At 39.2% G+C, this 25,388-nt stretch overlaps 1 protein-coding gene across 1 annotated transcript in view; it reads left to right on the top strand.

Annotated features, from left to right (window-relative positions):
- The window catches only part of cntn5 (contactin 5), a 355,095-nt gene extending 330,596 nt beyond the window's left edge, over nucleotides 1-24,499 (top strand). The window contains exons 18-24 of the mRNA XM_036585173.1: nucleotides 1,584-1,654; nucleotides 11,427-11,661; nucleotides 17,395-17,504; nucleotides 19,105-19,291; nucleotides 20,429-20,541; nucleotides 20,694-20,862; nucleotides 22,603-24,499. Of these exons, the coding sequence (XP_036441066.1) occupies nucleotides 1,584-1,654; nucleotides 11,427-11,661; nucleotides 17,395-17,504; nucleotides 19,105-19,291; nucleotides 20,429-20,541; nucleotides 20,694-20,862; nucleotides 22,603-22,706 (989 nt within the window). The 3' untranslated portion in view covers nucleotides 22,707-24,499. The remainder of the gene's footprint in view (nucleotides 1-1,583; nucleotides 1,655-11,426; nucleotides 11,662-17,394; nucleotides 17,505-19,104; nucleotides 19,292-20,428; nucleotides 20,542-20,693; nucleotides 20,863-22,602) is intronic.
- Nucleotides 24,500-25,388: the final 889 nt, after the last annotated feature.

Here is a 25,388-nt window from a genome sequence, read left to right as displayed (position 1 = left end):
AAATTGGATAAACAAAAGCTTCTTTTAAGTGAAAGTCTAGTTGTAAAGTTTAGGTCAGGGAGATGACCACATGGAAAAAGAGTGATGTTTTGCATCAGTGACACTCTGTGTTATGTTTATTTATAACACTATGAAATTCATTTTGTTCATTTTTTTCAAACAGACATGTTATAGCATGTTTAGTGTTTGTCCAAGTGGAACAAACATACTTCGGTGGCCGTCAGGATAACTGTGTGCGGCTGTGTGTAGGAAACACTTTACAGTATTAGAAAAATTAAGCAAAAAGTAGATTTCCAAAAAGATTTTTTTTTTAAGATTAAGTAACACTTATTAGTCCCACAACAGGGGAAATTTCAACTCCACATTTAACCCATACGTGCAGTGAAACACCACATACACACTAGTGAACAGTGCGCACACTTGCCTGGAGCGGTGGGCAGCCCTATCCACAGCGCCCAGGGAGCATTTGGTTGTTAGGTGTCTTGCTCAAGGGCACTTCAGTCACGTACTGTTGCCTCAGGGGATCGAGCCGGCGACCTTCCGGTCACAAGGCTGGTTCCCTAACGTCCAGCCCATGTCTGACCCTATGGCTTTATTTACCATTCATGTTTTTTGAGATGTTTATTCAAATGAAACTGTAACACCCAGCCAGTCACATGCGATGCAGATAACTAAATGTTTTTCCACTGCACAAAGTACCTTTGCCACCAGAAAACTGATAATTAGTTAAGCTTATTAGCAAGCAAGGTAGTTAATTGGTCATATTAGATCGTTTAGAGTGGAATAAAATGACCCAAAAGATAATCATTAACTGAGGTCATTATAATGATTTCAGCTGTCTCTCGAACAGGTGGAAAATGACCTAGAACTAGAAGTTCCATTGGTTACCATTTGAGACAGCTCTTGTTGTTGATATTCAAAAAGATTCATCTGATTTCAAAATGATTAATTTCACTTGTAAATCATTACAGATCAATGCAGTAAACTGTAAATGGTTTAAATGAGCATAAAGTTTATTATGTAATTGTACAAGGTCTCAGTATGAACCTCCTCCAGCTGTACGGACAACATCAACACCATAGTCAAACTCATCCCATACTGGATTGAGCATGTCGGGTGTCGCTGCACTCACAGCTCTTTCAGTGCGATTTTGGAGATCATCCAGTGTTGTGGAACCAACGACGAACGCTCTGAGCTGTTGGAGCTTCACTGCAGATGGAAATCACCCTGCACAGTTATGACGGGTTCACTCTTATTGTAGTGGAGAACGCAGAACGCTTTCTGCTCAGGGGTCTCATCTCCTCTCAGACTGAAGGGAGCCGTCTTCCACTGACATTCCTCTATGACCCCCTCTTTTAATTGGATTGTAATTGGTTCCTCGGCGCCTCATGGTTGTAAAAATATGGCGCTTTGAAACCAGATTAATCTTTTTGAATCACTTTTGTACAATAGAAAAAGGTTTTATTGAACAAATACCACTTAAACTGAAAATCATTATTATCACTGCTGGTGTTCGCATACAGACGATAAATCACACTTTACAAATTTGTGCTTTCCTTTTTTCTTCTTCCTCTCGTCTGCAGTTCCATCAGTAGCTCCAGCCAACGTAAGCGGAGGGAACGGGCGCAGACACGAGCTTGTCATATCCTGGGAGGTAAGCCTGCCATCAGCCATGCGTCCCCCCCACAGCGAGCTCATGCTATGCTAATGGCTGTGGCATAAAAGGCCTGCTGCTCTTGTCCAAATGGATTCTTGCTGCTAATTGACTTCAGCGTTCAGAATTGTGGCCAGGCATAATTGCTGCTTTCGCAGGTTCCAACTCAAATGATCACTGCGAGTCGCTCAGAACCACTTGGAACAGATGAAATTGGCTGTATTTAAAGGAGGACTGCAGGTCCTGATTATTGTGGTGATACTGTTGTTCCACTAAAAAACGTTGGTCGATGTTGCTGGTTTATTACTGGCTATGATATTCAGTGCATCCATCAGAAATATTAACCCAGGGAAGTTGGTTATTGTCAGCGACAACAAAAGCAAGTGTAATTCAGTGTTTTTTTATTTCTGACTCATAGCTCAAGCAAGAGTAAGTGTGAATTTTAAACTTTCTACCACATCTTTCTATGTCTTAATACCACATTTGTGTGAAAGTGGAGATGTTTTATTTTAATTTAAACTTAATGAAAAGTTGTGTGTCACACTGTTGTGTAAAGTCTGGCTTTGCTGGGTAAAAATGAGCATCCTTTAGATTTTTGCTACATTTTTGTCATTTTAACACCGAAACAAGCTGAAAAGTCAGGTTTAAACTCGTTGTTATAGAACATTTGGATTGAATGTTAATTGAATTGTTTGCATTTTCAACATCTCATCATACATACAAGTTAACACATGATGTAAAGGAAACACAATTATGCAAATTTTAGCGCACAGTTTACATTTACATAAAATATACAATTTTTAAGCTTTTGCACAGACCATTTTATTTTGTTGATTTCCAATATAGTTTTCAATAAAGTTCAGCAAATGACGTCAATCATGCATTAAAATGTGCAGAAATGTGTTCTCTGTAGAGGACATGTTGACTTATTTCCACTTAGAAAAGCAACTAAACATATAATTTGCTGAGGGGTGCCCAAACTTTTAATATTTAAAGAATATAAAAGCCTTTGAATAGTTTTGCATAATATAGCAAAACGAAAATAGCTCTTGACTTAAATTGGATACTTTTATTTGCGGTGTTTTAAGTTCTCTTACGTACAGAATATGACGACATGATAAAACTGGGATAAGAAGCAATTTTAAGAAAATTAACAAATCAGGACAAAATTACAGACAGATTCAGTTTCTATTTAGAACTACAGATATTTCAATATTTCAAATTTAGTTTATCTAGCACAGTGTCTAAAGTCTTAAGGCCCTTTTAAAATTGAGTTTTACAGGCAAAAAGAAAAAAAGAAAAAAGAAAACAATGTCAAGTTTGTAAAACGTACACATTTACACTGTCATTCTTCAGATTAGGCATCATGGGTGATCTTGTAGTTTGTTCAGTCATTTTAATGCTCAGAGCTCCAAACCAAAGCAGAGCCATGAGCAGAGCTTCAGCTAACGTGAGTTGGTGAAACTCTTTGTAGTGTTTATTCTTTTAATTGGTATTATTTTTTAGCAGAATGGCCTGTTAACTAGTGTCTGTGTCTTTAAGAGTGTTTACATGTGCTCTGTGATCGTATCCGAATTTACTCTGGACGGTCTCCATTTACATCTTTTCACCAAAAAAGTGATCCCAATGAGACCCAATCCGGTTTTGCTTTCCCTGCATAAAAAGCACATCAACACACGTCGTTTACTTTTGTGTCATTTTTCCCTGTTATGATATGAGTAGACAAGCTTGGCTTGGACACTTTCATTGGCATCTAAAGTTCCTCAATTGCACACTTCATGGTAAACTCGTCCAAAACATTCCCAATGGCTTGAAACTTCAAATTTTAAGGAACTTTCATCAAAAAAACAAATGATTTACTGAATGCATCTTGGGAGAAGTGATGCATTGTCTTCCTGTTGGCAGCACGACTGTGCTACTGCTGAATAAATTAGGACTTTGGTCACACAAGAGAGGCGTACACAATAATTAACCTTCATTCCTGAAGCAGCTTTTCCCCTGTAATGCCAGAGATGTGTTTGGAACATCTGTTTGCAGTCTCCCCCTTTACAAAGCTTGGACAAAATTTAATCAGTCTCCCACCATGTTAAGGGGATATTAGCATGAAATGCTTGTCAGTGGAGAGAGCACCTTTGGCAGCGAGTGCAGCGGTGGGGATGGCCGTGTGCAGACGAACGCATTAAAAAAACGAACAAAGCTGGAGGATCTCAAAATGAGGGCAGTTAGAAGTACGATTAACCGGGGAGGGAGGAACAGATGTGGTCTGTAAGTGATGGTTATTCTTGCAGTTATTAAGTATGCAGGCCCCAACTGTCACCAGCCAAATAACCTTCATGTGAAGGGAACTGCACCTTAGTGAGAGATTAAAAGAGAGAGAGCTCATTCCAGATGGAGTGGGATGTTCATTTTCTGCCCCAAACGCTGGTGTTTAAAATCCCCTGAGAAATGCGATACTGTGAATACAGTATAATCATTATTTTAATGTCTCTTATGCTGTGACAGTTCAATTACAGAAGCCCCTTAAACCATTTGTGTTCAACAAGTTCTGTGCCATGGATTGCCATTCATACCGATGATTTGATTGTGAAGAACTTTAAATCAGGCCTGAAATTTTGGTCCAAACACAAATACAGCCCAACCCACGGCTCCAAGTTTTGACTCCGAACTTGACCTGAGTTTGACAAAATTTTGTCCAAGCTCAAGTTTTGAGACTGAACGGACCCTTAAAATTATGACTGAAATTAACTGACCCAACAACAACAACAAAAAAAAAAAAAGATATTTTTCGAACTATAGTGCTAAATTACTGTGTAGCAACAATAATAGCTGCCATTAGATCAGAGACAAAGTAAAATGAAAAATGTGTAGCATAATGTGCTCTAATGAGACGATCAGCTGTGATATGTGACATTAGAAATTAAGTTTCAGTTTTGTTTTAATGAATTGATTAATATCTCAAAGTTTTTTAATCTGGATAAACTTTCCATAATGCACTAATTTCATGCTGTGCGGCACCTGATATTTCTAATGATGCAGGTTAAATTACCATGTAGCCACAATTATAGCTGCTGTTAGATAAAGACAAATAAAGTAAAATGAAAAATCTATAACGTAATATGATATAATGAAATGATCAGCTGTGCTTTGTGACAAAATTAGGTTTAAAATGTGTGTTAATGAATTCATTCTCAAAGGGTTTTATTCTGGATAAACTCTCCATAATGCCAGTGTTCGAATACTGAATGCACTGTTCAGGTATTCATTACATTTCATCGCGAGAAAGCTTTGCATTTTATTGCTAACTAGGCTAACTAAGGTGCAGAAACAATAAAATATCGTCCACTGAGGAGAAAATACTTCATGTACCTCATCAGCATCCAGTGTGACACTGTTTATTTCAATTCTGATTCAAAACATTAGCTGTTTTTGAATAATTACCAGATGTTCCGCTGCCTGCTGCTATATTTTTGTGCAACACCAGTGCTGCCACCTAAAAAGGTAAGCCCTAAATTAGTTTTGGCCAAAGTTTATTTTTTTGTTTTGTTTTTGTTTGTTTGTTTTCCTCATTCCTGTGCCTCATGATCTCTTACAGATCCACTATTTCAAAATTAGTTGGAATTCACTCCATACTACATATAACCCATTGAACACATAACTCAACAATATTTTGGGCCCAAATGCTTTAAACAGAAACTTTTTTTGGCTGCAGCAAACTGTCCTCTCCTGATTAATTTGCTGTTTTATTGTGTCCATTTTCTCACAAGTATGGGCCTCGTCCACGTCAGTGCTAACTTTTTCAGCAACACGAGAGATTCCTGCATGTCAGATTAAAAAAGAGGCAGTCTTTGTTATTGAAAAATGGATATTTCTGCTCTTTATCTACTGTTTTCCATTAATAATGTGATTAATGAATGCTGCTGTTGCACTTATTTGATATGTAAAGCAGCAGTTTTGAAACTTTTTTAGTCTAAGAGGTCCTTTAACCATATTAATTGCCATTGCGCTCACACTTGCACCCCCTGTGTGCATCAAACACCAGATGAAGCCCTGTGCATCTTTTACACACTGGTAGAAAACATGATACAACATGGAATGCTCCGCCTCTTTACTCTGAAATTGATAGGATGGCATGAACACAGCATAACTTCTGTAGCGGCAGATTTAAATGAGTGGTTTTGAAGCCAGATAAACTTGGCAATGATGGTAGCATGTTATCATATTGCCCGCCCTCACTGTGTGTCTGCACTGACTGCATTATCAGTAAAAGTAAAAGGAGGAGAGGTCATTTCAGGATAGGCTTAGCTGGTGCTGGGTGTATTCTGTTGAATCCAGACTGTCATATATATCATTTGAGAATGTCATATTATTTCCTGCAGGCCTCTTTTATTTGTGTCCCTATCTGGTTGCAGGCATGCCTGCCTTGAGGAAACTTCACTTCCAAAGTGTTGTTGTTATTGTTGTTCTCTGTCTCTCTCTCTATCTCGCTGTCTTTACCAACACATGCCCTCTGCATGCCTCTAGGCCCTGCACGCACCTCCCCGGGGTGGATTTGGGCCAAACGTATTGTGTTGTTGTTATTTTCTCTATTAGCAAGGTCAGTCGCAAAATGGCATTTCGAGGCAGTGACATTTAGAATAACAAGTCAGTCATAAATAACCTGAACCTGCATGACAGATGACAGTGTCCACACAGCGCACTCGCACACTGTGTTCCAGCCACTGTGGAACTTTTCTGCACGAAGTTGTTTTGAAGCTCTGTTCTGTTATTCACAGTCTCGTTAGATGCCACTAGGGCCAGTGAATCAGCTCTCCATGTCTGACCAGTGCAGATGAATGATGAAGGAGATGGAGTGAAGGGGAGTGCACAGCTTGGGCAGTCAGGGAGCATCAGCAGGCCATGATAGCGCCTCTCTAATCATGTCGGAATCCGGGGATCATATTTTTTTAACTTCTCAGAGCACCAATGCTGATCTGGGATCAGTTTACATCTTTTACACAGCACTGAATTGGATTACACGAATTTAGGAGGCTTGATTTCACTCTGAGATGCTTGAAAAAAATGAGTCTTATTACATCCTAAGGATTTTTATTCAGCAATTACAGGAAAAATGTGCAAACTGGTTGAGATATTCTTGAGTTATAGGACTTGCTGGCATTTTATTTCATTCATTTAATGTGTTAAAGCAGTAGTTTGGTGAAAAATCAAATGTGCATAATTTTCATAATCTCCAAATTTGCTCAAGTAGCCGATCTGCAACAATGGACAAAGGTACAGACAAATTTCAATCTTTGGGATGACTGGTGCTTCTGTTTATATGTGTGCAAAACACTTGTTTTTATATACAACAGTGTGTCATACAGGGTCAGAATAAGCAAGTCTTTACTTTAGACATTACATAAGGGGCTCATAGTATAGAAAAACATTGTTTACGTAACATAACGTGAATTGTCTGGTTCATCAGCCCCTACGTTACAATGTCCAACTATTAAGCATACAACAGTTTAGCCCCGCCCATTCTCACTGAAATTATAAGGGGTGTTTCAGGATTCAACTGCATTTTGAAGGCACAATACAGGGCAGCCAATCAGAACAGAGCTCATTCACATATATCAGTTTTAAAACAACAAAATCAGCCTGTTTAATTTTAATGGATAAAGAGAATTTGGTCATGTAAAAACTGTTTTTGGTGCATAAAACCACACAAACTTCAGGGAGGATAACTTGCTGGGCTACTAATCATGAGCTGTTGCCCAATTTTACAATAAATTGCATAGAAAAATTTGCTGAGAAAGTTGCAGTGATGCTACAGAAACATTTGATTCGATTGAACTGGTTCATTGAAAAGAACCAGCTTTAAAGAACAAGTAGTTCATGAACCAGATGTCGCTTTTTCCCACCTTACCCTCACTTTGAATTTTAAGGTCAGTTGAGTGAAATGAGCTTATAGTCAGCATGAGACAAAGAAGCAAACTTCAGACACCAGCTTGGCTGATCAACTGCATTTGAAGCACGAGGAAAAAAATCCAAATTGGATTTTTGAAGTATTCCTTTAAGCAGGATGAATGTCTAAACAGGCCTATCTAATCCTCCTCGTTAACATCTGCAAGGAGAGAAAAAACGCAGCCAGGAGCGATGGAGTGGACCATTAGGAGCACCGCTCTAGTACTGCCAGACTTCATCTCTCTACTCCTCCAGTTGCACAGCTATTTAGATACACGTGTTTCTCCATTTTCCAAGCAGAAGCTCTTTCTCTGAGCTGTTTTCAGTTTGTGTCTGAAACGGCGCGCAGTAGAAAACCCTCAGCCAGAACCAATCGTGTCAGCTTGATGGAAGCTAATTCGTTTCCGAGGAACACTCGGAGTAAGTTAATTAGACAGGCATGGCGATCCGTCCTAGCGGAGTTTAGCACGAAGCCGCTCGTTTGGCATCTACCTTTAGGGGCCATGATTATTGGGAAGCATGTGTGAATCGCTCACATTACGCCATGACAGACAGATACGCTGCCAGGAAGGGGGGAGAGAGACAGAGAGTACAGGTGTTTGTCATTTATTAAATTTGCCCAGGATTTAATTCTGCTAGCTCACATTTTAATTAAATTTCTATCTCCACTAATAAATTGCTTTTGGTTCTATTAAACACCTAGCAGGTGTTGTAGACGGCCCCCGGTATCACCTGTTTAGGAAAAACATCCGACGAGACCCTTTTAAGAGAAGGCTTGGTAAATATTTTAGATTTTATATCGGCGCAACCAGAAACAGCAGATCCAGACGCCACGTCCGCTCATTTCTCCCGAAGCTAAAAAGTTCGCTCTGAATTGATTAGGAAGAGGCTACGTGAAAAGGGCTTTATAGTGCCATTGTCTCTGCAGCACGGCCATTGTTCCTCTGTAATCAGAGAGATGGGCAGGCAATCCAGTTTAACTGCTCGGCATTGTGGGTAATCATAATGGCCTCTCACAGATGGTTTCCAACAGTGACAGACCTCTGGCTAATACAAAGCACTTTCCCTCCGTCCAATCAAATTGCTTTTTCTAGATCCATTGATTCATAGGACCACTTCCATTAGCTCGCAACCAGCAACTGAGATTGGAGCAGCTGGTTTTGTTATTCAAATAGCGCTCTCAACCCCTGCAGTTTATCCACACGTCGGGTTACCGCATATTTAATTGATGCGCTCAAGCTCGTCGTCAAAGAGCTTGACATTCACGAGTGATTTGTTTCATTACAACTGAAAATCTCCAGAATCCATCAGGGGCTTCCTGACATTTTGACGTGATGCCGTGCCATTTATTGTATTCTTTCCAAGCACCAGTGTAACAAAGGATGTCATTTAGCCTGGAAAATATGCAGATTGAAATAGTTCATTAGAGTACATAGTTTCGAGCTCCTGTTAGGCTGTAGGAATTCCACCATATTGGAGGATGCCACAATTGTCTTTCTTGGAGTGGTAACTAATTACACTTAGGGCTGAGCAATATGACAATATTTGTCTTGCAGACAAATCAGATCTGATAAAGTGTCACATTACATCACAATATGCTTTTCTGAACATATTGTGGATGTCAGTGATTGAAGGACACTGACCAACGGCATGTTTCATTACAGAGATAACATTTGGTACAGTGAAGTACACTGTTACAAATGAAGGTTCTATGCAGGTACATTTTTGTTCATCAAGGTACAAACAATGTAAATGTACCCTCAAAGGAACAACAATGGTTTTAAGGTCCAGTTTGTCATTTATTAAATTTGCCCAGGATTTAATTCTGCTAGCTCACATTTTAATTAAATTTGGACTGACCAGTTTTTCTCAGGTGATAAAGTACATATTTGTACCTTTTTATAACCGAATGTTTTTAAACAGAACGATAACATAAAAAGCCTGGAGACGAGACGGGGTGTGTGGAGTCAGTACAGCTTAGAGAATATCATTTCAGTGGATTATGGTACAGTTATGTTCCCTGACTAAAGGTACTGAGATGAACCCTTAAGGGTACCACCCCAGTGACAAGAGGGGATCTGACCAAATGACAGTTTCATACCTTTTTTTTCTGAGAGTGTATGTAAAAATCATAGTACTCCATTTTTGACAGTATTTATAATTATGTAAACCTCAGAAAGGCCTCAGCTAAAACTCCTACCAACTGTGTAAGACCTGGTAGACCAGCAAATCTATCATCATCAGATAAACAGGCCTTAAATCTTTCATTTTAGAGAGAGAGAGGAGAAAGTCAAGCCCCAGTCTTGCTTCAGATTATAAAAAATCAGAGTGTTTCTGTCCACGACTCCACTGTGAGAGGATGACTCAATGCTATAGGTGTGAAAGCATGTACAGATGTGAAGATGTTACTGAGAAACCAAAAAAAAAATGTAAAAATCTAACAAAGAAGCTGCTAATGTTCTCAGAACAGTCAACTGACCATCCAGGAGCCCAGACTTCAAAATTATTGAATGTATTTGGGAATACTTGGATCATGAGAAGCAGACTGAACTTTGGAGAACACACCTGCAGATTGTTTGAAAAACGTAAAGCAAGCCTACCGAAAACAATAGGAGCTGTAATAAAAGCAAAAGTTGGTCACACTCAGTACTGAGTTTTGATTTTATATTTTTCTATTGAGCTTTCTGTGCATTTTTCTGTTAAATATATTTTTGCTGTCCAAAAATATCTCCGTTTTTCTTATTTTTAAACATCATTTGAGCACAGCAGCTGCCCTTTGCATGATTTCAAAATGAATGGACCAATAGAAATGCTTCAAAATGGCTTGGAATAAAATCAGTGACACTTTATTTGGATGGTCCACTGTAGACTCTTTGTAAATGCTCAGTATATCTTTAAGTAACATTCAACTAAATATCTACTAACTGCAACTTAATGTGAAGTTGAGTGCTATTTGGACAGTCCACTGTAGATGCTTTGTAAATGCTCAGTCTGTCAACATTCAACTAAATATCTATCAAATGAAACTGAACTTGAAGTTCAGTATGAAAGATTTTATTAAATCTATTCCTAATCCTAAACCTAACCCTCACCTTAACCTCAAAGCAAAACCTACACCTACTCCTAACCCTGACCATAACCGTACTGTTGTTGATAATCAACTGAATATCACCAGAAAGTTTGTTAGTGATTAATTTAGTGAAGTTAATAATTTGAAGATACTTTGGGCTGCAGCATGTGTTTTACTTTTGTTTTCTGATGCCGAATGAACATCTTGTAATTAGTGCCTGTTTTGACTGGAAGTTAAACAAACGAAGGGTGGTCTCTGACTGTATGTCACTGGTAAGTTGTCTCAATTTAAATGTGATGTAACAGGCAGAATGTTTAATTTACTTTCTTGGGAATTCAATTTCCAAGCTTGGTGTGGACTGGACTTAAACCAACACCAGCAGAGCGAGGAAATTGATGTAAAACCTTGAATATTTCACAGGCCAGACTTATCGTTTTACTCTAAATTGACCTGGACGAGTCCTGCGAGAAGTGGATTTGGCCTGTAGTCAAATATGGATAAATAGGGCGGGCTGATAAACCTTTGCCCAAAAGTCCTTAGAACTTACCTGCTGAATTGACGCTTTTCCCTCCATTTTACCAGCCTCAGCTAGTTGCTTATTACTGAAGTCGTTTTCCAATTTCATGTCTTTTCAACACTGAGATGTTCACTGACTGTCTGCAAATTCAGGCTATTTTAAAGCTAATGCTTTTCAGGGCAGCGGTCTGCAGTTTTAGCATGTAAAATGTTTTGTGGCTGATGTTTTTCTTTTCCGTCTCTCAGCCTGTTTCAGAAGAATTCCAGAATGGGGAGGGCTTTGGATACATTGTGGCGTTCCGAGCCAATGGGACGCGGGGGTGGAAGGAAAAGATGGTGACATCAGCGGATTCTACCACCTACAAGTACAGGGATGAGACATTCCCTCCCCTCACCCCTTTCGAGGTTAAGGTGGGGGTGTACAACAACAAAGGCGATGGGCCCTTCAGCAAAGTGGTCACTGTGTTTTCCGCAGAAGGAGGTAAGCGGCCAGTTACTTATACTGCAGTAAGCTGCCCATCAAAAGTTTGGGGATACTTCAACACCTTTTACAATTTTCATGATTAATTTTCAGTTATGGAAGAAAAAATACTTGACTTTGCTAACAGTTTAAGGAGTGATGCACCAAAATGAAACATCTTAATTAAAACAGAAACCAAAATTCAAGACACACTTCATGAAAAAAACCAAAGCCAAAAGAAAGAGTTCTTTTAAATATCGTTTTCTGTTTTATTTACGCTTTTGAATAAACAGCATTAATAATGCTGCTGATGCTTCAAAGGTGATGATCGCCATGTTGGGAAAGAGAACTAGCAGAGAACAAGAGGACAAATTTAATTTTAAACAACTTCCCAAATAGTATTAAATGTTAAAAGATGTAAAATTATATATTTTAATGTTTCATGGTTTCCTAAATACATCTAATGCTGAATTTTAATATATAAAGCATTTTAATATATAAAGCATGTGTAGCTTTGGAACCCCCGTCTAGCATCCTCTCCAGTTCCTCCTGCAGGGGGCGGTATTAGCAGGCAAGTCATTTTAGTGTTTGTCAGTTAGAGAAGAAACAGCTCTGCTGAATTGGTCTGTGGTGTGTGTGGCTCTTCTGTTCTGTGCTGCTATCATGCTTAGTTTTTTTAAGTATTTCCTGTCTCTGATTTTACCCCCCTTACTATCAGGAAGCTCCCACAGCACCAATGAGGACCTCCAAAATATGAATGGATAGAATGTGTTTATTTAGCTGTTCAGATGTGGAATAGAAATTTGACCCATCATAATTTTGAAATGTCGACATTTTTAACCCCCAGTGTCTTTTTCAAAGACTGCGGTATACATTATTATCATTATACTGCCCAGCCCTGTTATCCTATAAAAGACAGTCAGTATTCTTCATGTGATTTCCTTTAAAGGTTTTAATTAAATTAGTAACTGCTAAAACGCATGTAAGCTAAAGGCTGTATAGAGCGAAGGTCGAAGCTGCAGCTGACCATGCATTTGTGTTTCACTGTTGATCTGCTGCTGCTCAAACTGTTTGAACATATCTGTGTTGACTAGAAGAGCAAACGGAATAAACAGCATTTTTAGTCTCATTTTCTTTATCATTTAAATATATTTATTAAGCGTAGCCATATTTAATCTTTCCCTTTTTTAGCAAGGTTTTTTAGCCAGAAATGGTCGAAAGTGAAAAATGTTGGTTCAACCTTAAATTTAAGTTTTAAATTTAAATTTTGCAACCCTCAGCTTCATGTTCATCAAGAGCAGCTTTCACCTAAATAATGATTTGACAGTTTTCTTTTCAAAGGTATGCTTAAAAGCAGATATCGAAGCCCTAATGGCCCAAAGCTGGTTTAACCTTTTTAACTCTGTGGAACCTCTGGTGGTTCCAAAATGCACTTCATCATATTCTTTACTTCATAACTCATATTTTCTAAGCTACATTCAGAAGGTGGGTGTCATATTAAAGCTATAACTGTCTTCTTTCCAGTCAAATAGACGGTAATGTAGTTTTAAAACTTTACAATAAAAGATGCTGAACTCTCAATTTTTTTTCTACCGAAAGTCGACCCATTTTTCCACAAATCTGAGCTACAAACTGGATCTCAGATGGCGTCTCTTCAGTGATCTGCTCTGTACAAATTATTTTTATAAACAAATACAAAGAGCATCTACGATTTTTGGCTTTCAGCAGTAAATTGTAAGCATATTGCATTATGGTTATGAGCATAAAACACTTTTTCTGTTAATTTGAGGGGAACTTTTACAAAAAAAAAACCAAAATGTAAATTTATTTCATGCAGTTACTGAATAATTTACCTTACAATTTGGGCATTTAAATTCAGATGGAAAACCTGAAATATACCCACAAGCATAAGAGCTTAAAGGCCTGAAAGGTTTGTGTCCTGACATCACGAGGGAAAAAAACTGAGCTTGGCCTTATTTAAAAGCTGGTATTTTTGTCAGTTCTTCCTTAAGTTTTACAGATATGTGAAGAAAGAAGAGCCAAACCAATCCAAACAGATTTCCGTTTGATATGGAAAGCGATTGCACCAACAAAACAGGCTCATTTCTGAAAAACATTTTGAAAAGCTTCGTGACTTTTGATGCTGTCAGTAAAAATAGCAGGGCGTATGACATATGACTCCACTGCTGCTTCCCCGTCCTGAAGAAGGCATCAGTCAAAACATGGAGCACAGCTGTTAATCTCTGTTCTGCGTCTTTGTAAATGTCTTTTGAATGAGTGGTGTAGCATATGCTATTAAAAATGCAGTTGCTTGTTTGCAGTATGTTACCTTCAGAAGGAAGGATCATGCCTTTATAATTTTCTTTTATTAACATATATCTTGACTATAGAAAGGAGAAAGAACAATACACCACAGATTTCTTAAGCAGTAGCCAGAGGAGCTGTACTTTATGTTAATGTCTCAACATCATGAAAAAGATAAAGTAAGCTTATTTATGCAAAAGTTGGATAATGCATTATTTCCACGCAGTGCTTATGCAGTAATATTGGAGCATCTGATTTACATCTCAGCCCCAAAAAGTAACAGTAAACTGTACAGTATTGTTTAAAACTTTAAAATCTCTTCTCTTATTAATAACTTTTGTTATTTTATATACAATATTAACTTATACAGTCTAGATTTGGATTTTACAAACTTTTCAGTATTTTAGAAACCAAAAAATTGACAAATGATTGCACTGATAAATATGACACCTGATAAATATTCCACACTCTTAAATCTCTTCAGAGAATTATTTTTGTCAATGAGACATGTGAGTGTGAAGAGCCTCAGTATAATGTGATGGATCTAGGAAGAACCTGTAAATGAGTGTAGAACCTTGCAACTTCTTTAAACCTTTAAAAAGCCAAAACATCTGTTTGGTTCATTGGCATCTCTCAAAGAACATCTTGTGGCACATTGTACTTTAATTATCTGCTAAAGGAAAAGTTTATAAAATCTTCCTCTGATGTCAGATGAAGTCAATCACTCAAGACATGTTTGATGTCTGAATTCTGCTTCTGTAGTTTAGTCCTGAAGCTGCAAGGCTAATGTTGCTAACACTATACACTTAAAAATGATGGTGCTTCAAGGGTTCTATGTAGAACCATGAACACTCAAAAAACCCTTTGCGTAATTAAGGGTTCTTTGCATTGTGAAAGCGTTCTTCAGATTGATGGAGAATGTGAGTAATGTGGTTTTATATAGAACCTTTTTGGAAAGGGTTCTACAGTGGATATAAAAAGGGTACACACCCCTGTTAAAATGCCAGGTTTTTGTCAAGATGAATCATTTCAGATTTATTTCCACCTTCAGTGTGAGCCATAGTCTGTACAACCCCATTGAAAAACAAACTAAAATCATTTAGAGGAAAATAAAAATAACAACATGACAAAAACCTGGCATTTTAACAGGGCTGTGTAGACTTTTATATCCACTGTAGAACCTTTTTGAAAAGATTTCTATTTAGCACCAAAAAGGGTTCTTCTATTGTTACGATTTCAAGCTTGTAAAAATAGAAGAACCCTTTTTGCTGCTATATAGAACGCTTATATAGAACAATATTCAATATAGTTTAGGACAGATTATGACTTACTGTGAGCTATAAACAAAACCTCACCATGTAGCTGAACACTGCAGGCAGCCACATTAAACAACTGTGATGTCCCGAATTCTGACTCCTCCTCTTTGTGTTGTGCACTTCACTCAGCGTATGGGTTCAGATCTGGCTCTTCTTTGCAAAAAGTCAGTTAGAATATTAAACATTAAGTTACTTATAAAAAAAATCGCAAATGCAAGTTAATGTCCCTTTAATTACACACGAAGGGGAATCAAATTTCAGCACAACACTTGGTTTTCATTTTTGTAGTTCACAGTAAGTCATAATGCATCCTAAACAACATCCACAAGTCTGTGCAACCTTATTGCTGAGCTGAATGCTGTTTGACTGGGTTTAGAGAAGCTTTGGGCAGGTATTTACAGAAATGATTTGAGTGACTATTGACTTTTAGTTAGCAATGTTAGCTGCATAACTGAAGATTTGGACACCAAACATGTCTTGACTGATCAACTGCATCTGGGGTAAATGGAAAATTGGGTAATTTTGATTTTTTGCCAAACCATTCCATTATATGAAGTTAATTGTCTTGAGATTGGAGCTCAGGATGCATAGTAGATTTAATTTTATTAGAACTTTATTCTTCCAGTTTAGAATCATTTATATTTCTGTTCATCACTCTGGACACTTTAAAATTGCGTTACCTTCTTTACATCTTCCTAGTTACCTACGCATTATTGGAAACCTGTGAAGTTGCACAGGATTGGTATATTCGGGTGCAATTTTATACATTTATCTACTATCAAATTGGCTTTGTAATGGATGCCTCTGGTCAAATCATGTTTTCATCAGTACTCATCCACTACAGAGAAACTGTAACTTTAAAGCACCACTACTATTTATTTGCTGAATTTGACAAATCAGAAAAAAATAAACACAAAATGTGGCTTGGGCAAATACAGGGTGATTCAAAAAGATTAATCCGAATTTAAAGTGCCATATTTTTACGACCATGAGGCTCCTAGGAACCAATTACAATCCAATTGAAAGAGGGGGTCATAGAGATTCTTCAGTCTGAGAGGAGATGAGACCCCTGAGCAGAAAGCGTTCTGCGTTCTCCACTTCAATAAGAGTGAATCCATCATAACTGTGCAGGGTGATTTTCGTGGCCAGTGAACCTCCAACAGCTCAGAGTGTTCGTTGTTGGTTTCACAACACTGGATGATCTCTGAAATCGCACTGAAAGAGCTGTGAGTGCAGCGACACCCGACATGCTCAATCCAGTATGGGATGAATTTGACTGTGGCGCTGATGTTGTCTGTACAGCTGGAGGAGGTTCATACTGAGACCTTGTACAATTACATAATAAACTTTATGCTCATTTAAACCATTTACAGTTTACTGCATTGTTCTGTAATGATTTACAAGAGAAATCAATCATTTTGAAATCGGATTAATCTTTTAGACTCACCCTGTATTATGGCATATTTAATATTTTATGTTCTATTATCTTTCCAATATGTTTTAGTCAAACTAATCAAATTGGGAACTTCAATTTGCAGAACAAAGTTTGTTCTTTGTAGAGGATGTGTTAACACAATGTGTGATTCGACCAGGGGTTTTCAAACTGTATATTGATACCAAACATTTGAACAGTGACTCCAAACCTTTGATCAGAAATCTAAACCTAACCTGTAAAACTGTGGGAAGATGCATGACTGTAGGTGCTCACTCTGAAGGATCCAAGTGCCCAGTGGTGGTGTAGTATCATTGGTGGCCTCGTTGTGCATGAGCAATGCTAACGTGATGGAGACGCTGTGTTTCTGTCAGTTCACTGACGTCCTCCGCTCTGATCTGACGTTCAGCTCAGCACGGCTCCTCCGTTCTGCCACCACACTGCTGCCCCTCGCTGTCTGATAATTTACACCTCCGCCCATCGTCCACACTCAGCGTGTTAACGCGGAGAGCGGCTGTTAGAGTTTGAGTGCTAAGCACGTCATCAGCAGCCGCGTACAGAGATGTGATTGTACATGTGTTTTAGCTGCCTGGTGAGAGCTGTAATTTTTCAGCCTGTGGAGCAGTGATGCTGGGCACAGAGCGCAGTGCTGGGCGGCCGTTTCCCAGCGAGGTTGCCTGACATGTCGCTGCTTTTTCACAGAGCCCCGGGAAGCCCCCACTGAGGTGAAAGTGTCTGGCATGTCCTCCTCCGAAATCAAGGTGACGTGGAAGGCACCCAGCCCTGGCCCTGGAAGACCTGAGGGATATGAGGTGAGCAGTGGGTGGACAAAGTACACAACTCCTGTACTTGAGGGAAAGTGCAGAAACTCTTTGTAGCATAATGCATGAGTAAAAGTTCGATGCGCCTGTTCTGTGTGATCTTCCACACTGTTCAATCAAGATCCCACATATCTCCTCTTGAGTTTTCAGTTTAGCAAATGTTTCTAAGTTAAGCCCAGCTATACCTCATAGAATGCGTCACAGTGAGAATGGGAATAAGTCTCCAGTTTAAGTTCATTATTACACTCATTCTAAATAGAAAACAAAATCAAATATCGCTGCTGTCGGAACAAAACCTCGTATCTCCAAAATGGTAACATTACAGGAGAAGGAAAAAACATACTTCACTTTTAATGTAAGTCAATGGAACCAGACTTTTTTCCAAGTCATTTTGGGCCGTTTCTGTTGGTCCATTCATCATGAAGTTTACACACAATTACTTTCAAATTATGTCAAAAAAGTGAAAATCAGTTTTTGTTTGACAGCAACGTTATAAAACACAAATTAAACATTCAAGTCAGATGCAAACGTTTGAAACCACCGATCAAGTAAAAATAAGTATGCATTCTCTGTACAATATTATGTTAGAAAAAAAATTACACATTTGTGCAGAAAGTAGTAGAGAAAAAAGTGGGTATTTTATTTTGAAATGTACTGTAATGAAAGTAAAAGTATCAAAAATGGTAAAACCTTAACAAAGATGCTTGACGAAAGTTCACCGATCAGGCATAACATTATGAGCACCTTGTTTCTACGCTCATTGTCCATTTTATCAGCTCCACTTACTATATAGGTGCACTTTGTAGTTCTACAGTTACAGACTGTAGTCCATCTGTTTCTCTGCATACTTTGTTAGCCCCCTTTTACCCTGTTCATCAGTGGTCAGGACCCCCATAGACCCTCACAGAGCAGGTACTATTTGGGTGGTGGATCATTCTCAGCACTGCAGTAACACTGACATGGTGGTGGTGTGTTAGTGTGTGTTGTGCTGGTCTGAGTGGATCAGACACAGCAGTGCTGCTGGAGTTTTTAGTTTTAGTCTTAATTAGAGTAATGAAGTATATGTACTGTCCACCAAGAGTCATTTGAATGAATCTGTGAGCTTTAGCGTGCTTTTACGTATCGAGTGAATACGCTTTGTAGTTTTTTTCTCAAAATCTTTTCCCAAGTCCGTCAGAGTTTTTTGAATGACCATGTGAAAAGTCACACCTTTGAATGCAGCTCTACACATTTTTGTCTAAATGTTTTATAGACTTTTTTGGAGTTTGCCTCTCAGTATCTTTTCACGAATCAGCTTTTGTGTGGTCTGAATAAAGAAAGATTATTCTATAAAGGGGAACTGCACCATTGTGTCCTCAGGAGAGGAATTATCCCCTTTCATAGCCGGAGGGATATTACATGCTCGACTATTACACTATTCATGCAAAATGCATGACAGTTATTTAAACCAAATGATACAGTATTATAAAGAAGTGGCAGACTCTCTCTTCCCCATTCACCCAGCCTCATCAGTGCGCCTCAATCTCTCTCGCCCTCCGTGTCTCTCAGTGACTCCAATAGGGAGAGACTGATGCTTTTCATCTCTCCACAGGTGAGCTACTGGAAGGACATGGAACAGGAGGAGTCAGGGAAGAAGAAAAGGACAGTGGGGAATGAGACAGTCATTCTGCTGTCCGGCCTGGATGGAAACACGGCGTATCTGATCACAGTCAAAGGCTTCAACAGCATTGGCCAGGGCCCACCCAGCGCCTCTGTCAGAGCCACCACTAAGAAAAACCGTGAGTCTATACATACCTAGCACTGAGAACACTGTGGAGTTAGTATCAGCCATAGACTGCCCATCAAACGTTTGGTGATACCTTACTTTCTTTTGAAATTAGAATTTTATCACTGGTACTTTTTAAATAAGAAAAAAAACCTGCAAAAGCTTTGTTAACACAAAACAGTTATTTGCTAAAAATTTGGCATATTTCACAGAATTGTCCTCAGTATCTTCAGTGCTTTGAAGATCTTTAAAGATCTTTTTAAACTATAGTTCAGAAACTTATGAAAAGTCTTTTGGCCCACACCAAAGCTTTGAGCTCTAATGAGTGCTGACATCACAAGGGGGAAAAATTAGGGATGCACAAACATTTATAAAATGTAGAAATTGGCACCAAATCTGCCTGGATTAGCATTACAGAGAAATATAACATTTATTTATAACTCTTTTCATACTTCGATAAAGCTTTTTAAAAAACATCACACATTACGATGGTTTTGCTGCTAAGATAGATTTACACATATGAATATAACATTTCTTACACTCTATGACCGATTATTTATTATTTACTGGATCATTATTTATTAAAACATTCAATTCTGTGGCTATTTGCACTTATGAGATCACAATAAATGTTGAATTTCTTTTTTCTACACATACAAAATAATATTTTTTAAATTTAATTTGGTTTGACAGCAGCATTTCCATCACAGTCTCACAAACCCCTGCAATGCCTCCATGATCCAATGGATGGGGAGTTAAGTTATTGCTAGGAGATGGATAAATTGACAGTTGGATGGATGAATGGATGGATGAATGGACCAACAGATGATGCATTAACTGGCTGTGTGGTTGTGGGTGAATGATTTGATGGATTATTTGGAATTTTGCTCATTTTCTGTCTAGTTGCAGTTAGTTGTGTTCAAAACTATATGATGTATATGTAATAACAACATGATTAATTACATAGTTATGTGATTAAATCATGATAAACATAATAAATCTCCTCTTCTACTCATTAATACAAATGTAATATCGATTGAAAGTTAGAATCTGCACTTGTGACATAATTTTAAAGAGGTACGAGTGAGAAATATAAAACTGTGCCATTCTTTTCTTAAAACCTTTAAAGCTTCTCTCTCTTTCTCTCCAGCTCCCAGCCAACCACCAAGCAATGTGATGTGGATTCAGGAGGGAAACAATGTGTCCTTATCCTGGGATCCAGTGAAGGCAATGGAAAACGAGTCTGACGTTATTGGGTACAAGGTGAGGTCCAAACACCTTTACAGTCCAGTTATGTGTGGTCAGACAGCAAGGTCACTAATGGAGGGCAGTAATGATGGTCCTTGGTCAACTAAAACTAGACTAATGAAGGACAGTAATGAAGGCCTGCGTGTGTTCACTGTGTTTTCTTACAGGTGTTATTGCGCCAGGAGGGGCGGGGTCACAGCCAGGTAATGCGGACCCCGAACTCAGCAGCCGTTCTGGTGCTTCCTGAAGGAGGTACATACATCATTGAGGTGCGCGCTGTCAGCGAGGGAGGTGAGGGAGCTGCCAGCTCCCAAATCAGAGTGCTCACCTCCTCAGGTGGGTCTCCTTACACACACACACACACACACACACACACAAAAAAAAACATACATATGCACCTGATCAGGTTCTAATGATTAGAGAATACCTGAGATATGTGGTCTGGTTTGCACTTTGATATTGGAGTGTATGGTATCATCATGTTGAGATCAAAAGAGCTGAGGCCTTCAGAAAGGAGGTTGTAGATGCCTCAGTCCTTTTAGGGTTTAAGAAGCTTTTCATTGTGTTGGAAAACAGTCATTCCATCTTCTGGAAGATCATCTACAAGCAGAGAAGATTTAAAATCCCTACCAACTTGTCCAGCCCAGTCTACCCCAGCCAATTTAACCTGAGAGCAGACCATAAGACACCAGCGGTCTCTAAGATCCCCAGAATTCCACCACAGAATCTGCAGGTTGTCAATTTGAATTTGTCAGCTTGAAATGTGCTTTAATGCAAGGAACCCCTCAAACATTGCACAATTTAAAAAATTCTACATGGAGGAGTGGGCACAAATTTCCCCCAGTAGATGTCAGAAACTGGTAGAAACACCTGCATTAAATTGTTTCTGCCAAACGGGGCAGCACCAGTTACTGAAGCCAGAGTGTCCTTACTTTTTTAACAGAACAAATGACATTTATTTGTTTTTTTTTTTATTTTAATAAATCATTGCAAATCATTACCTAATGTTTATCTATACATACTGTTCAACTGAAAATTAAATACTGACCCATATATGTCCAAAAAATGGAACAATTCATGGGGTGTGTTTCATTGTTCACATGATTCTATGTCAGTGTTAATGTCTATGGGGTCAGGTTTCATTTAAAAGGGCATGTCTTTTAGCAGAGTACCAGCACTCAGGATGCATAAGTTTATTAAGCTTTATTAATGTAATGTAAGGGAAAATGGAGGAGAATGCCACCCAAAAACCTGTGCTTATTCATAGCTATAGCATGTACAAGATAATGATGCATAAACCGGTGACATTAATTGACAGTGGCCAGTTTTGCAGTTGTAGCACAAGAAAGAGAATCTTGTTATGGGCCATCGCTGTTCAGTACGTGTTGAGATTAGTCTTGGCTCCATTATTTAATCAGGAGAGATAACAAGAGAGAGAATAATTGTGAAGGTGCAAAATAAAAGCTCTGTAAACTTCAGCCGGATAAGCTAAGGAGGCTAGGTTAAAGAACACCCACATCCCGTTACATAATCATTCGCCCTTTAAGCCAGTGATAACGTGGGCTCGTTTTTCGAGTTCCTTTGTTTCAGGCAACTGGAACCCACACTTTGCTGGTGGAACAGTGACAGGGTCCCTCCCTCTCTCCCCAGCGCTGCCACACTAGCCTTAATTGAGTTAGAGCAGCCACTGCAGGAGTTGCTTTAGCTTAATGCCTCTTTAATTAGCTTCTCTCTGCGCACCTACACCGCAGCGCAGCCAATTAAGGGCCCCTCCGTGCTCAAGCGACAAGACAAATTTAAAGTTTACTATCATTTGGACAGTAGAACTAACAAGGCACTTTGGAGAAAATACGGCTAAATTATTCTTTTCCCTTTTGCTGTGTTAGAGCATCAAATTAAAAAAAGCACATTTTGCTTATGCACGGTTTCTGCCTTGGTTTGTTTCAGCAAACCTCAGCAACTATAGATAATGCTCATAATAGGTCCATTAAGAATGTGTTATAAATGCAAACATTATGAGCTGTGAATTGCAGTGATTGATTGTATCCTGTAATGAGTCTCTCTCTATATCCGTAGGTGTGCGGGCGAAGAGTGGACAGCTTTCTGTGCACAGTCTGCCATCAAACTTAGCATGGACTCCTTTACTCCTGGTCCTGATGGTGCCTTCTGCCCCCTGGTGAGGCTACTGAGCCATGCCCCACTCCAACCCCCCGCGCCCCCGCCCCCCTCGCGCCCCCGCCCCCTCGTGAAGGGAATAGACTCTCCCTGCTCCACACAGACTGCCTGCGTCAGCCTGAACCATCTACAGGACCTGGGGTCTAGCCAAGGGGAAGCTTTCTATTTCTTTTCCAAACCAGGACTGATTTCGGAACCGTCTGCATCCCTTTGGTCATTTCGTCTATACATTTTCTTCCCCTTACTATTTCCTTTCAAGGTTTCTCTGTTGAATATTATTGTAGTAGTGTGCTGTACATTGTGCAGTTATGAAATTACAAACTGCTGGGCTTCTGTTTTTCAAAAGCAACAGTCTACCAGCCTCCACAGGGCTCCTGGAACAGCGGATAGAGAGGAGAACAAACTTTTTTTCCCTGTCCCGTAGCTGCTGAGGCAGAGCACTGCCTGGCCTTACACCCCCTAAAGCCCCCTTTTTTTCCATTCTCCATCACTTTACCCCTTGGCTGCCTAACAAGCAACGCAGTGAAAGCTCCTTATGGATAAGTGCATTGTTTTCTTATTGACACATGAAGTAAGAGAGGAGAGGAAGAAGACGACAACAAAAGAAAAAAAAAAGTTTTTTATATAGTGCCGAGAGTCTTACTATTTCCAGACTTCCTTTTTGTACATCATGTTACCTTTAGGGGAACAAAAAGGAGAAAAAGTGGTGTGTATCAGTCGGCTGTGTCAGGGGTTTTTCAGACCCTGTCCATAAGTATCTGGGTATTCTTAAAACATAGTTTTTCCCTGCTTTTTTCCCCTCTTGTCCACGAGAAAACAGCATTTCCAGTCACAGAAAATGGAAAAGAAAAAACGCTGTCCAGAAAGGAGACTTTTGAAAACTTGAAAACATTTTCAGTGTTTTTATGAATTATGCTGTTAAATTTTGCGCGTTTTCATTTATTGAGCATGCAGAACTCTAACATGTTTACAGCTGAATTTAGCTTTACTTTACATTTGCATGGTAACGCAGTGGCGTTAGAATGTACTGCAGTCAGTTCAGCTTGATTGCAAATCTAAAGATATGTGACTACATGATAATTAACCAACATCAGATTTAAATATAATTCAAATATAATTCAAACAGAGTTAAAAGCTAAGAAAAACAAGACTGTTCAGGCAGAGAAGCTGAGTGTTTCAGAGGTTTACGAAGAAGGTTTTTCAAGATTTTATTTTCTGGCAGAAATCTGACTTTGAGTCTTTGTGAAATGTCTAATTATGGAGGTCTGACGGCCTGCAACTGAAAGCCTTGCCGCCACTTCATTGGAAAACCTCTGAGCTCTGTGGTTTACTGTATATTTTGTGCAAAGCAGATGCTCACCGTGTTATTCTTGAAACATATGACATCAAATTTTATGCCCCCTAACAGGGCTGGTATCCTCATGTTTTTTACGCCCTCTGTGGATGGAGATTTACAAAAATGTTAGTGTTTGTAAAGATTTTTTTAAAACGGGGAAAAAACTTTTTAAAAATATCCAGATTAGAGTGGACGAGGCCTTAGTTTGTTAGTTTGTTTTGGTTTCTTTCTTTGTTTTTGTTTATATTATTGTGTGTGTGTGTGAGCGTGTGTGCGCATGGGTGTGTGTGTGTGTTTTCAGACACACAGGCGAGGCTGCTGGGCTTCTGCGTGAGTGTTTGAGGTAGGCTAGAGGGCTTGGGGCTCACCTGTAGTGCCCAAACACATCATTAGACAAAGACAAAGACCACTCTGTGAAGAGTCATGGTGACAGCTGAAAATAAATGTGATGTATATTTTTAATGGTCTCTGGTGTGTGTGTGTGTTCTGCATGAGGAGAGAGAAAAAGCCAGAAAACTTGCTTGCTTCATTTGATTGCTATTGATTCCTTTTATCTCTGAAGTTTGCCGGACTGTGCTGTTGAATTCTTGGGCGAGGAGCTGGACAGCAGTGATTTTAATACTGAATGCTGTATTGACGTTTGCTAAATGTGACGCAGGCATGGGATTCAGTGTGGTATTACCAAACCAGCTTGCTGTAAATATTCTAATAACTCAAAGAAATGTTACAAATTTCAAGCTCCCTCGTCACAGAATTAATTTGCAGAGAGCTAATATTTATCACAGCATCTGAATGGTTTCAAATCTTTTCATATTGTTGCAATTCCCATTTTATTACCTGCTAAAATCCCCATCTGATTGATTCTAAAAAGTTTGGTTTGTTAGCTGATTATTCATGCATTTCTAGCATTGCTAACAGGTTCTCTCGTCGGCCGGTCCCACTGCAGGCCCACGTGACAGATGACTGATTGGATTCCAGGCATGTACTTAAAATCAGCAAGGCCACGTTTTTAATGGTCTCATGTACCATCACCCGAAATAATCTTCAGTCTTGACCCGTTTCTTCAGGGCTGCTGGAATGTCTCCATCTCCAGGGATTGTCAGTCAAAATAAACTCCCTTCAAGTGTAATTAATGTAGGAGCGGAGCAGTCAGGGCTAGAATGAGCTGCAGTGAAAGTGCTGAAGCGAATCCCACTTGTCCCCTAGAGTCCAGCTGGACGCTCCATTACAGCCTGGCGTCCGGCTCAGACTCACTTTCCCCCCAGCGCAGCTGGACAAGTTCACCCAGGGACAGCTCTACTACACCCCAGACCAGCACACAGGCCACTGCCACCCCAAACCTGCATAGGGG

This window comes from Colossoma macropomum, unplaced genomic scaffold (assembly GCF_904425465.1).
Source record: "Colossoma macropomum unplaced genomic scaffold, Colossoma_macropomum, whole genome shotgun sequence".
NCBI lineage: Eukaryota > Metazoa > Chordata > Actinopteri > Characiformes > Serrasalmidae > Colossoma > Colossoma macropomum.
The sequence above is the reverse complement of the archived record's forward strand: the minus strand, read 5'-3'. Positions and strand labels throughout refer to the sequence as shown.